The 14,996-nt window shown below is 40.6% G+C and overlaps 1 protein-coding gene across 1 annotated transcript in view; it reads right to left on the bottom strand.

The window, feature by feature from the left end:
- The window catches only part of LOC134755061 (dynein axonemal heavy chain 5), an 82,108-nt gene that overhangs the window by 53,412 nt on the left and 13,700 nt on the right, over positions 1-14,996 (bottom strand). Inside the window, 6 exon segments of the mRNA XM_063691539.1 lie at positions 857-1,004; positions 7,703-7,926; positions 8,944-9,268; positions 10,198-10,479; positions 12,118-12,234; positions 14,041-14,201. Of these exon segments, the coding sequence (XP_063547609.1) occupies positions 857-1,004; positions 7,703-7,926; positions 8,944-9,268; positions 10,198-10,479; positions 12,118-12,234; positions 14,041-14,201 (1,257 nt within the window).

Genomic DNA, 14,996 nt, shown 5'->3' with positions numbered 1-14,996 from the left:
TTTGTCATTCAATGCGTGCAAAATTTCAGCTTAAACGGTACTCGGGAAGTGGGTCGAATACACAATCGCATGTGAATATTTGTAATATTTTCTGGATAAACCTGTATGATCTGTAGCGTAAGATTGTAGAAAAGGCTTTTCATTTTCATAATCTCCTGGTAGTATCAGTACAAATTTAGCCCACACAGGTAGCAACAACAGTCCCGTGTCTTTACATGAATTTTTACATGTTTCAAGAGCAAATGCCATGAGAAAATTCACACGGAAACTAGACCATATTTTCAAGAGTAGACCAACGTGACCAACCATGAGAGGTTCAGAAGGGCAAAATTGCAGTTTTTATATTGCATTTTTGCACTTATTTTGTCTTATCGACCTTCTCGCTTCTCGCAGTAGCGCAGGACTCTGTCGTATTTCTCGCTCAAAATAATGTCTTAAGTGAGTCGGAGAGTGGTTAGGTCGTAATGGTCATATAAATACATGCTCATCGGCAACAGGAGAGTATAGTTTCTAGGCAGCGGCGGGTCGTCTTTTTCTTATTGAACATTTTGGTGATCTTATCGACCTCCTTCTCGCATTAGCGCAGGACTCTGTCGTATTTCTCGCTCAACTTAATGTCTTAAGTGAGTCGGAGAGTTGTTAGGTCGTAATGGTCATATAAATACATGCTCACCGGCAACAGGAGAGCAGTTTCTTGGCAGCGGCGGGTCGTCTTTTTCTTATTGAACATTTTGGTGATCTTATCGACCTCCTTCTCGCATTAGCGCAGGACTCTGTCGTATTTCTCGCTCAACTTAATGTCTTAAGTGAGTCGGAGAGTTGTTAGGTCGCAATGGTCATATAAATACATGCTCACCGGCAACAGGAGAGTAGTTTCTTGGCAGCGGCGGATCGTCTTTTTGCTTCTTGAACATCTTGGTGATCTTATCGACCTCCTTCTCGCAGTAGCGCAGAACTCTGTCGTATTTCTCGCTCAACTTTGTTATTTGAATCTTTTGACTGACCTGGAATTAGAAAATTAAAGTTAATATCCATCAATATTAGGTATACAGAAAACTGATACAAAACGGTTCTGTTATCTAGGTATAATTTATATCGCATACAGGATACTGGATTTGTATAGGATTTATTTAATTTTGCGTGTGAGTAAGTGGCATATGTAACTTTCTAGATCATCTGGCAGGTAGAAAGACCCACTAAAATGATCTGCCTTCTCGACGATTCTTTTTATTATTATCCTGACTCAAATAGTTTTATTTTTATTTTTTAACAAATTACAGATTGCCTCAAGAACCTTTTCTGGGCAATTTTTTTTAATACAAGGGTTTATTTAGCCCTGCTATATGCAGCCTGCAGTTCTTAGTTAGAGTATGATAGGAGAAGTATTAGACAAATTTTCAGCTTGCCTCGAATACCTACGCTAAAATGTCTATCGCACATCGGTATTCGCACAGCTTTCTGAAAACATCATTCGCTAACTTTTGTGTCGATTTGCGCTCGCTCCTAATATAACTTGAGCTCAAGTTCTATATCAATAATGGGTAGTTGGAGATGACACTTATGTTGGAGATTTAGAAGCAATACACTTGGTGAGACAATACAAGCTTAGCTTAGCCTGACTCCTGTAGGTTCATGAGTTGCTGGTACAGGTAGAGGGAATGTCGTGATAGATGCAGGCGTGGCTTCGAGAAATAATTGTTAAGAGGAAAGTGGCCGAAGTCAGGCCATCGTAGTCCCGATTTACCTGGATCATCACCAATAATCATTATAATCCCTCCTGCAGCATCGGCCTTCCGCTATAGGAAGAGTATTTTTGAATATAGTCCCCATCATAGATACATCAGACCAAGCTAACCCTGCACACACTTTGCAGTGACAAAGAGTTTACCAGTGTCGCCGTAAACGTGAAATTTCTATGATTAAACCATTTTTAGGGTTCCGTACCTCGAAAGGAAAAAACGGAACCCTTATAGGATCACTCGTGCGTCTGTATGTCCGTCTGTCACAGCATATTTTCTCCGAAACTACTAGACCAATTAAGTTCAAATTTGGTACACATATGTATGTTTGTAACCCAAAGATGGACATGTAACAAATGAGTTTTAAACATGGGGTCATTTTTGGGGGGTAAATGAGAAAATTAAAAAATAAAGTTTTTTTAAACTATATTATCGTGTTACATATCAAATGAAAGAACTTATTGTGAGAATCTCAAATATATATTTTTTTGTAGTTTTGAAATAAATAGTTTAGAAGTTATTTAAGAAAATAACCAAAAAATGACCATTTGCCTATGCCTATGCAACCTCCTGTAACTTCCTGGGTTACAGACAACGGGACAGATGAGAATAAATAAATGGCCACCTCCTGTCTCCATCATCAGAATAGATCAGCTTGATGGTACACTCAGCGTCAAATACTCTGTAGCAGTCAAAGTGGCCAAATAGTTCGGTACACCATACTAAATGTATGGTGTAGTGTACCGAATTATTTGACTACTTTGGTTGCTACAAGGTATTTGACGCTGATTGTACCATAATTATTGCATTGTAACCCGATTTACATACTGTCCACGCGCCAATTCCTTGCATTCGGAGGTCGAGGAAGTGGGAGGGTGTGCGCCGCGCCCGTACGTACAAAATGACACCACTCGGTCATGACGGCCAACATTCCTAACATTCCTCATCCATGCACGGAATTCGCGCGCGGACAGTATGTACCTATGCAAATTTTCAGCTTCACTGGAAACCGGGAAGTGGGTCTTTAACTTCCAAAATTTGACCCACACTAACAAACTATATAAAAGCTTGTAATAAAACACCCAGTATATGTGTGTGTGTATGTGTGTTAACCGTGTACAAAGCTCCAAAAGTTGGCCGTCGCTTCGAATGAATTTTCCCTTAGAAAGTTTGTTAAACTCCCACTATTCCTGAAAGCCTGGTGGAAATAACCACGTGCCTGGGTACAATGCGACGTTGCACCGGCGACCTTCAGAAACGCGACGTTCCAGTATTTCAGGACAATGCTACATGTGGAGTTGTTAACCAAGGGATGAAAGGCACTCATTTCTGCCGAGGTTGTTTGGCGCACGAACGCAGTGAGAGCGCCAATAGTTCGAGGCTGAAATTCAATTCAATTCAATTTATTTATTTAAATGATGCCTTTCACCCGAGTTAAACACTACTTTTCATTTCGAATACGAGGAAAGTAAAATTCATGTGTTTTTTTAAACATGACTAAGTATAATTTTTATAGTATTTCTTGTGGGTACTTTCAATTAACAATTTAGGCAAAAGTATCGTTATTTATGGAATGGAGAGTTAAATATCAGAATGGAAATTTTATAGCTAATTCATTTAAACCTAAATTTCAAATGCTTACCGTAAAAAAGTAAAAAAAATCGTACTTGAAACGTAAAAGCAAGACGTATAATTTTCTGCACACCTTGTACGAGTAGAACAACAATGACCCTCTTTCAGAGCATGAGAAATGAAATAGCTATTTATGCAACAAGTGCGGAAATCATCTTTACACACGTGTATCATACAATGTTTTACTATGCATTGTGCGAGTAAATAAAAAAACATATCATGGCAAATAAGTTTAATTATTAAAAGGAGTGTTTTAAATCGACACGAGTTGCGAATTACCTATTCGCACGTGTATCGTACAACGTTTTACAATACATATGGCCCTTTAAACTTTCTACATATGCACGAAAAGTGCTCTTTTCCGCACTAGTGCGAGAAAGTAGCGCCATACGTACTGTAAAAAAAAATTGAAAACAAGAAGCACTAGTGCGGAAAAGTAGTACTTTCCGCATGATATGGCTCCGTAGGAAACGCACTTTTCGAGCACATGCATTGTAAATAATTTTTCACATCACCAATTCGAAAACGGGCTTTTTCTTCCCTGCTAGGAGGGATCAAAGTGGCACTTTTCTTCCCTGCTAGGAGGGATCAAAGTAACACTTTTCTGTTCTAGGACGCTATTTCAACATTCTTTTGCGCATTATTTTTTTAGCTCAAATAAAATTTTTAAACATTATAATTACCTCATAGGTGATGTGAAAAGCAGTATGTGTCACATGGTAGCAAAATTATTTCTATCTTGGGCGTAATACACTTGAATCCCTCACATCGCTAAGGATTCTACTTTAGAATCCCTCGCTACTCTCGGGATTCTATTATAGAATCCTTCGCTTCGTTTAGGATTCAATTGTACGCCCTCGCCGTAAATATGTCATTTTGCTCCCTTGTGACACAATCTACTATTAAATCGTCCCTTGCAGTAAACATTACTCTTCGTGCCCTATGTTAGCCTAGTATTTACACGTTCCCGGGTTACAAGCGACGTTGTATTCAAAGACGTGAAGGACGGGTGCTCGCAACGTCACTGCAGACTATGTTTTGCTAGCTTCACTTTGTATATAACACCCAGGTCAGCGACGTCATAATGACGTAATTATGGCATCATAATGACGTCGCTGACGCCATAATGACGTATAAATGCTGTTAGGGCAGCTTGGCAAAAAAGAGTAGAAAATAATAGGGGCGCCATGTCTATGTAAAACGTCTTGCATATGGCAACTATTGAGTCACTTTGACGTCTCTTTTGTATGAAAACAGTAAATGTCGCCATGATAAAAAAATGTAGTTCCATTTCTACTCTTTTTTGCCAAGCTGTAAGTCTGGTCATATTTTTGAAAAAACCGACCAAGTGCGAGTCGGACTCGCGCACCTAGGGTTCCGTACTTTTTAGTATTTGTTGTTATAGCGGCAACAGAAATACATCATATGTTAAAATTTCAAACGGTTCATGAGATACAGCCTGGTGACAGACAGACAGACGGACAGACGGACAACGGAGTCTTAGTAATAGGGTCCCGTTTTTACCCTTTGGATACGGAACCCTAATCGATGTCGACTGGCAAATCATATTACTTTTAATTTTGGCAACTGGGTTTCTTAACCTACTTTGACCCTACTTTGATTGTGAATTTCAGTGTTCGCTGTAGGCCCTCAGGCTTGGCAAAAATACCGGGACAACGGTGACAACGGTAAGAGGATAATAGAAAAAATATTTGTCAAAAAAAAAATTGTTAAGCTTTTATTGCTGTTTTTTCTTTCAACAGCCGGGCTAGCACATGATAACTAATACTCATCGAGACAATTCGCTGGCCCAATATTACAGGGTTCTATGTTTCACTTTTATCGAACTGAAATTTGAACTTTATCATAGTGACATTAAGTCGAATTTCAACTATCTTGAAAATGTAACATTACTAATTCAAACTGTAATTCAAACTAGTTTCTATGACCACCTCCTTTGTCCGTCATCAGATCAGCTCGACGGTAGCACAATATTGCATTGTCACCCAAGCACCCAACTTACGTATGTGAGGTTTCAGCTCAATCGAATAATAGGGAGTGAGTCTAATTTAGCTAACAAGATTTTACTCGAACATACATACAAACATTGCAAGTTAAATAAAAGCTTGTAAAAAAAAGAGAGAAGTTTGTAATTTATTTCTATATAGAAAACTAGTTTTTGCCCGCGACTTCGGCTGCGTGGAATTAGTAATTTGCGTACCTTAACAAATCTGCTTTTAAATCAAAGGGTAAAAACGGGACCCTATTACTAAGACTCCGCTGTCCGTCTGTCCGTCTATCTGTCTGTCACCAGGCTGTATCTCATGAACCGTGATAACTAGACAGTTGAAATGTTCACAGATGATGTACTTCTGTGTTGCCGCTATAACAACAAATACTAAAAAGTACGGAACCCTTGGTGCGCGAGTCCGACTCGCACTTGGCCTGTTTTTTTCACCCCCAAATTGGTCCACTATTAATTTCCATCCCATTTTGTACACCCTTAAGGGAGGATTTCGGGGATTAAAATTATTCTATATCCTTCCCCACTGCTCAAACCATCCCCATACCAAGTTTTATCTAAATCGGTTTAGCGGTTATTGATTCCCCATTCAAATTTCCATCCCCCTTTTCATCCCCTTGAGGGATGAGTTCTGGGATAAAATAAAAAGTATTCTATGTCCTTCCCCGGGACTCAAACTATTTGTATACCAAATTTCAAGTAAATCGGTTCAGCGGTTTAAGCGTGAAGAGGTAACAGACATACACACTTTCGCATTTATAATATTAAAGTATGGATTTCACTGCCCAGTGCAATGCACCCCTTTCAACATGGTTGCACTCAACTCTTCAATAGTGTGCTATCCTGGTAGATGCAAGCCTTTGATCTTGCGTTGGACAACATGCAGGTTGAATTTAATTAATTAGTGACTTGATTAAATAGTCCGCCCGCCCTCTGATAATACAAGCGGGCTGGGAGTCTGCTTAAAAATACATGCTCACGAGTAACCCGAAATATTTTAACCACGCATTTCTGAGGCAATTATATTTATATGAGTTTAAGTCAATTTGACAAAAGAATGTTTTTTTTTTCTGTTTGCTTATTTCGATTGTTTGGATTCAATACACAGGGTCCCGAAACAAATAAATTAAAGTATAGACTCGTTAACTAATGTGTAATTAAATCCAAACTTTATGCACAAATAGTACATAAAAAGTAAGGGTAAACAAACATAAGGGTTTCAAGTGCCGAAGTTAGGCCTGGGATTAGTCCGGTTTCCTCACGATATTTTCCTTCACCGAAAAGCGACTGGTAAATATCAAATGATATTTCGTACATGAAGTTCCGAAAAACCCGCGGGGTTTGAACCCGCGACCTCCGGATTGAGTCGTACTAAGAGCGTACGACTCAATCCGGAGGTCGCGGCTAGGCTACTAGCGCTTCCGTTCAGTAGTTTTCACTGAAATTAATACTTATTTACTTACTTCTCGCTTAATAGTTTTGCCAAAATACGAGCCTATATAGTTGCAACCGCTGTGTGCTGTCGTTGCACGGTCCCAATCTTGTCCCAATAGTTTTCAGTGACATAGTTGCAGTTGTATTAGTTCTAGAACAACCTCGCAAACCTCATGTAGTCCTGGTACTAGTAGCTATCGGTACGGTAGTTCTAACATTGTATGTCTATTTGTTTGCGTTGGTTACTTTGTAGAATGCTCAATTTAGATTGATATTGAAGAAAATACACCAACAGCAACATTCTGAATTGACCATTCGACTATAATCCTTTGAATTAAAGTTGATAATTGTATGTCAACTGTGTGGACGATGGTAATACATGAGGCCTATTAGTATTTGATTAAAAATTGACAATTTTCTAAATTTTTTTAGAAACTTGACGCCTTGCGGCGTTTGTACACTGGCAAACTCAACTCAACTCAACAAATGTTTGTCTCGTTCCAAAACCAGATAGTCCTTATCTAAACGCGTACCTTTTTAAATTTGGTAAGAAACTTGACGCCTTTGGTGTATCCTATAAACTGGCAAACTTCTCAATGGTGTTCCCTGTGGACTTCGCGTATCAAGTTTGTCTTCTGTTCAAAAACCAGTGTATCAAAGCGCTTACCTTTTCAAACCTGGTAAGAAACATGATGCCTTGCGGCGTCTCCCACACGCTGAAAAAGTTCTCCTCTATAGTGTTACCTACGGACTCGCATATTCCTCTTCTGCTCGAGAACCTGGTAGACTTTGTCGAATTCGTTGTCCCTGTAGTCCAAATATTCGCACTCGCACTGGTTCTACAAAACTTGGCAGTCCTTACCTGAAAGCTTACCTTTTCAAACCTGGTAAGGAACTTGATGCCTTGCGGCGTCTCCCACACGCTGGAAAAGTTTTCCTCTATAGTGTTCCCTATGGACTCGCGTAGCATGTTAGTTTTCTGCTCGAAAACCTGGTAGTCTTTGTCGAATTCGTTGTTCCTGTAGTCCAAATAATCGTACTGGCAACTGGTTACGGCCCTCTTTGCTTCTTCAAACGCGTGGACGGCTTCCTCGAGATCTGTAAGTGAGAATGCCTATTCCACATTTTTTCCAAATATATTTATAAATGGTCTTTAATATAATAATATATCATACTTGTATATACTAGGTGTTCACAGAACTGATAGAATCAGAAACACACTGCGCTCCAGAACTCGAGTTGTAGATGTAGTTGTCCAGACCGCTAAGCTTAAGTGGGACTGGGCTGGGCATGTCTGCCGCATGCACCCTGAAAGGTGGGCCAAAATGGTTACCGAGTGGGACCTACGGAACACCATAGATGGTGCTGGCCGGGGTGCAGGCAGGCCGAAAAGGAGATGGCGGGACGACTTGGACGCATTTTATCCGGATTGGCCGGACACTACAAACGACAGGGTCGAGTGGAGGAAACGAGGGGAGGCCTTTGCCCAGCAGTGGGACACTAAATTAGGCTAGTAAAAAAAACTTGTGACTCGTCCGTACATAAAAAGAGATCGAGATGTGCAAGATTTGTTTTTGACCTGTGTCATTTTCTATGTATATGTGTCGTCATTACAGATTGGATTTTGTATGTGCCTAGTGAGTGAAAAGTGCGACTGTGCACATTTCCCCCCACAAAAAATGCCAGAATGATTTGTACGGTAAGATATCGCTTGGGCTCCTCCCTTCCGACGTGTTGGAAGCCGGTGTTGCTCGAAGTTACTTATATTATAAAAAATCGGCCAAGTTCCAGTCGGGCTCGCGCACGAAGGGTTCCGTACCATTAAACAAAAAAAACGGCAAAAAATCACGTTTGTTGTATGGGAGCCCCACTTAAATATTTATTTTATTCTGTTTTTAGTATTTCTTCTTATAGCGGCAACAGAAATACATCATCATGTGAAAATTTCAACTGTCTAGCTATCACGGTTCGTGAGATACAGCCTGTTGAAAGACGGACAGACAGACATACAGCAGTCTTAGTAATAGTTTTTACCCTTTGGGTACGGAACCCTAAAAAGATCGATCAATAACAAATTGAATCGTACTCATTTCTGTAGATATCTGGTAATCTTACCTTCACCAAGCAACAATCCCTCCATCCTCTTCGCAAACAAATGATTATAGTCCTCCATCAAATCAAACATCGCTATAATCTTATTCACCCTCTTGCAGAACGTATCAAACTTCCCAAAAACGTAATTCTCAGAGAAACTGAACTGCTCAGTGTTTGGTAGAAACGGCTGGTTTTTAACGAACAGGTAGGTTTCTCTATAGGTCTTGTTTAGGTTTAGGCAGTGGATCAGCTTGTCGCGGACCAGGGCTCGGTCCTGGGACCAAATGGTTTCTTTGAAGCGGCATGTGATGTATTGCTTGCAGGTTTCTATCATTTGGTTGGTTATCTGAAAGTTGTGAATGGTTGGATGAGGAGTCAGCCAGCGAGTAGGCAAATGAAAGCTATGTTGATCCAGTAAACCTTTGTAGCCGCCGTGCAGGTCTCGACGACAAATAAAAAGACTTCGATTTGAAGTAAACGTGTAATCATATAGGTGCTGGTTGCTTTACAAGGTACAGTTGACGTAAACGGTTAAAGGTGTAGAAGTGGTAGTAATAGTATGGAGGCTGATGCGAAAGTGGTTAAGCTAATTTTGAATGTTAGAATGGTAGTCTAAATTTAGGTGCCTCTAATTGGCCGCGATACAGGTTATGTGGAGCGCTCCTATTGTTGCATTTAAATAAGCCTCCGCATAGTAAGCGAGCCCGACGGCTGCGTTATGCTACTGCATTATACACATAAAGGGTTGCGTTCGCAATACCTTTGTACCTTACAGTCTATGAGGTCTCTAACGACTTTCATGTATTGATTACAGACGATGTACGACATGGGTCGGAAATTAAATTTCAACTAAAGCGGTTCAGCGGTTTAAGCGTGAAGAGGTAACAGACAAACAGACAGACAAACTTTCGCATTTATAATATTAAAGTATGGATTAGTTGCAAGTGTACCACTAGTGGCAGTAGTACTCGTAGTCTTGACGTACTTATTGCCGCTAAATAGTTCAATTCAAATGCTGTAGTTGTCACGATCAGCATATACTTACAGCTGTTTGTTCTGATATTACAATATTTCAAAAGACTTAACATACCGATCAGCGTATATTCTTCATTCGACCTAGAATTTTCCCGGCCTAGCGCCAGGGTCCGCTTTCCTAATCAATCTTCTCCACTTTTCCCGGTCTTCGGCATCCACAGTTGTGAGATTGTTCTCTTGCATGTCCGCTCACGACGTCCAGCCAGCGCTTAGGCCTACCGCGGCCTTAACATACCTTACCTTAACCATCAACGAAGAAATCCTTTCCGACGTATTATAAAACTGCGACACACTATGTATCAGCCGCACAGTCTGCAGCAGACTCAATATGGAGTCCTTGATCTTCACCGGATCGTCCAGGTACAACGAATGGCAGCATTTCTCCATGGCCTGGATGAACTTGGCGTTGTCCTTCGCCTCGTTGTAGCAGAAGGTGATCTTGTGGTCTGTGTCGCGCCATAACTTGATGACTTTAGAGTTGGCTAGTTGTAGACAGGTTAGGGTTAATTGGACTTCGTTGTCCTGTGAACAAAATACGACTAATCTAATTTAAACTATCGTGAGACATACTAAGGTCAGGATAACACTTGTAAGTTTTACTTACGTAAGTAGGGACAAAGCTATTTGCTAGAATGAGATAACGATATTCATATATAATTCTGTAGTATAGCTGTGTCCCTACTTACGTAAGTAAAACTTACAAGTGTAATTCTGGCCTAAGTCTAACTTAGCTAACGGCGCTGCGCGCGCGACGCGACGCGCTGCAGTATGACGCCTGGCGCTTGTTTCTCAAAAGCTTCTAGCTTGTAATACAAGTGGAAGTCCCTTTCTAACAAAAACTGCCAAAAAGGGACTTCCACTTGTATTACAAGATACAAGCTTTTGATAAACGGACCCCGGTCTTTTAAAAACTTAATAACTCCTGCTAAAATCAAACCTTTTCAATAAATAACTAGAAGTAGTAGTATTAGTAGGTATATAAACTCCTAAACGGCCTACACTGTTTCAGTGTTTGCACAGAAAGTTGTAAATCACGATGCATCCGCGGCATGAAAAAGTGTAGATTAATTGGCCGGTATTCGGCGCACAATTTGATTTCTACGCATTTCTAATACGAGGAGGCGGCCCTGGCCGTGTGACTACTAGGAATACAAAAATAGAGAGAAGGTTGAAAATGCAATGTAGATTATGGCCGGTATTCGGCGCACAATTTGACTTTCACTCCCATATATTAAAACTTTAGAAACGCGGAGGCGGTCCTAGCCATGTGAATACTAGGGATACAAAACTAGAGAGAATAGTAATTCTATAGTAATTTGATCTGTATTTTTTATTTATTTAACGCATGTTAATAATTATAAGCTGCGGAATATACACAAAATAAGACACGCAAAAATCAGAGAAAAAACCAAGGTAACCGACGCTCTTACCCATTACTCTCAAACTTAAATGGAACTGGGCTGGCCATGTAGCCCGCATGACAGACAAAAGATGGACCATACAAACCACAAAACGGAAGGGACCACACGGAAAACGCCCCACAGGCAGGCCGAAGAAACGCTGGTCTGAGGACATTACCTAAATAGCCGGAAAACACTGGATGGACACAGGAGAAGGTAGAGAAAGTTGGAAAAAACTGGAGGAGGCCTTCACCCAGAGAGGGATACATAAAGAAAAATAAAATAACTTGCTCAAAAATGCATAAACTAAACAAAAAGAAAGAATATGGTAGAAAATGCTATAATATAATAATAATAATTAAATGGTCGTTTCAGCGAACGGTCTCATAGCGAAGAGTCTCGACCAACACCTTGAAGACTCGCTAGGTAGTTGGATCAAGGGTCAGATGCAGAAGGCGGTGATCTTGGACACGGCGCGGATAGTCCGCCGGTTCCTCTCTCTGCGGCTCTGACCACCGGCAGCTTGGGCCCTGCCTCGCTACTGGCTACACACTAGGTTAGGTTTTTTTATAATATGTTTATAAGTATTTTGTATTGTTTTTGTATGTTTATTTGTATTTTACTTTTATATACATATTGTAAAAACCCTAACCTAAGACAGAAAATGAATAAAGAAGAATACTAATTATAAGATGAAACTTTTTTTTTCGCCGCGTTTCCTTCCATTCCCCCACTTTTGTCTTAACTTAGTTGAAAATACCTGTAAGTAGGAAACTAGTTGGGAGAACTGTGCCCCCCTCTTCTTCCAATACTCTAACTCGTCCTGTGGACCGCTGGAATCCACTTCTCGGCGCAGCTGCTCACTTTCGCTCAGTATCTGATGAAAACAAAAAAACATGTTTGAATAATTCTGAGCATTGAGAAACACAAAACTAGTGCAACCGCCAATTCCTGGGATTAGTTGCCAAGCGGACTCCAGGCTCCCATGAGCCGTGGCAAAATGCCGGGATAACGCGAGGAAGATGATAGACAGTTAAACACAGAGCGGCGTCGATCCGATCCCATGTAATGTCTGTCCGTGGTTGTAGATACAAATATATAGTTTTATTTTATTTTCTTTATTTGAGAAACAATTTTTTGTATCATCATTATCATCATTCGCTTGCCCTTGTCCCATTCATTTGGGGTCGACGCAGCATGTCTTTTTCTTCCATACCTCTCTCTCGCCCGTCATCTCATCACTCACTCGCATTCGTTTCATATCATCTCTCACGCAGTCCATCCACCTTTTCCTCGGTTTTCCTCTCCCGATACTTCCCTCGACATTCTTTCGTAATACCTTTCTCGTCACATGACTTTCATCCCTCCGCATTACATTATTGTTATTTTGTATATAGAATTCTATAAATAAAACTATCTGCATGTGGAGGCGGCTCCAGCCCTCGGCATACTAGGGGTGCAATAACGAAGAAGAGCTATGTAAAACCTCGATCATACTCATAATTATACTGCCTATGAAAGTCATAACAAAGGCAACTGCAAACCTTAGAACTTCGATGCGCAGTCTGTCCTTTGCGTATTTGTAGAGCTAAATAGTGACAGCAAATCTCTGACTTGCCTTATACAAGCTTTAGGAGTAGATAGATAGATAAAGCGTTTATTTGTTTGCTGCAAATACACACAATTTAGAAATATCGGCAAACAGAAAAATACACATTTAACAAAAGCAGTGGAGCAGAATAAATTTATACGGAGTGGTTAAAATTATGGTAATTAAAAATGCGATAACAAGGCTCGGAAAAACGAGCGAGAGCTCAAGATTCCTTGATATCTAACTGATTTAGTATAGTAACTCAGTCTCATATCATATCAACCGATCTCGAACAAGTTTACTCGTCAGCAGACGTCAGAAAACATCTAAGGCTTATAAACTACCGACACGTCCTTCTTTCGACTCAAGCTCCAGCCAAGAGCGCCGTGCGAGGCTAACAGGCCAATTCGAGGATTAGGTATTCGATCAGTATCATATCGGAAACAGATCGAATAACTAAAACTCGAATTGGCCTATAAGAGGACTAACAGGCCAATTCGAACGTGCACCTGACATGAAACCGATATTAAAACAATATCGGAGTCATATAGTTATCTGTAATTTGCGCGGGCGTCCCGCACGCACTAATCTTCTTCATCTTTGTCTAGCCCATTTCCCAGTTCAGCTGGGGTCGGGCCTCCTCGTACGTCGGCGCGAGGACAATCTATCCTGGGTTGTCTGTGTTGTCAGGTTTTGTGCCCTCATCTCTTTTTCGTTGCCCCAGGTTGCTGGTCTTCTGCCTCTTCTCCTGGGGTTGCTTGGGATGTTCATAGCCTTCCTCACTGTATAGTTTTCGTCCGCACGCACTAATATGTGTACGGACACGCCAGAACTGTTATTTTGTCCTGTCCTGTTGTTCGATTGTCCTCAGGGGCGTAGCTAGAGGATATGGCGCCCGGGGCAGTCACCAAATTTGCGCCCCCTGACGACTGACAAAAGTTTCCCTGCTGCTGCCTTTTGCCCATTTTGGCGCCCCCCCCTTGGATGGCGCCCGGGGCACTTGCCCTCCCCCCTGCCCCCCCCTAGTTACGCCACTGATTGTCATGTTTGTCATGTTAGGGACTTTAGCTAAGTTTTATAACATGTACTGACCTCCATAACTTTCTTGATCCACTCGTTGACCCGCTCCTCCAGCACGGTGATGGTGCTCGGGTTCTTAGTCATCTCTTTGAGCTGCGCGTGGTCTGTCACGGTCGCCATGTGGAACTGGCCGTCTTCGAACAGGTTCAATTGACCGCATACGTCCTCGCATACTGGAAGTTGTATAAATAATAAATAAATATTTTAGTACAATTATTGTATTGGGATGGGAAGAGGTTACCTAAGCAGTCCAGGACTGGAGTCAGTGGAAGAATAATCATAGTCTTCCTGTCCTGAGCCCTACATCTCGACAGAGGGTAACAGGAGGTTTTCATCCTGTCCAACCCAGATGACGATTATATCTTACACAAATTGACTAAGCCCTACAGTAAGTTCAAGAAGATAGTTATTTTAGTTTATGATAGATTGGCTATGTTTATGAGTTGGTGTTAAGCTTCGATTAATAACAATCAATTCGATTTACAAAGGTTTAGCAACGAGGAATTATTTGAATGGCTTTACTAAATATTTAGAATTGTGTTGTTCAAAGACACGATATTACCTATATATAAATCATAAACTGAAATAGAAAGATGAAAATAAATAAATATTAGGAGACATCTTACATAGATCAACCTAGCCCCAAACTAAGCAAAGCTTATACTATGGGTGCTATATAGGCGACGATATACATACTTATATAGATAAATACATACTTATGTACATAGGAAACACCCATGACTCAGTAACAAATATTTGTGTTCATCATACAAACAAATGCTTTTACCATTCGGTAATTTAAAAAAAATGTTATTTTTAAATATGTTATTAATAATTTTATATTTTTGTACTGTGACCTATAACTTTCATGTTTGGCAACCTGCTGTAAATGTAAGTTGGTTAAATAAACAAATAAATAAATTCGAACCCAGGACCATCGGCTTCACAGGCAGGGTCACTACCTAATA

The sequence above is a fragment of the Cydia strobilella genome, chromosome Z (genome assembly GCF_947568885.1).
Source record: "Cydia strobilella chromosome Z, ilCydStro3.1, whole genome shotgun sequence".
Lineage (NCBI taxonomy): Eukaryota > Metazoa > Arthropoda > Insecta > Lepidoptera > Tortricidae > Cydia > Cydia strobilella.
The sequence above is the reverse complement of the archived record's forward strand: the minus strand, read 5'-3'. Positions and strand labels throughout refer to the sequence as shown.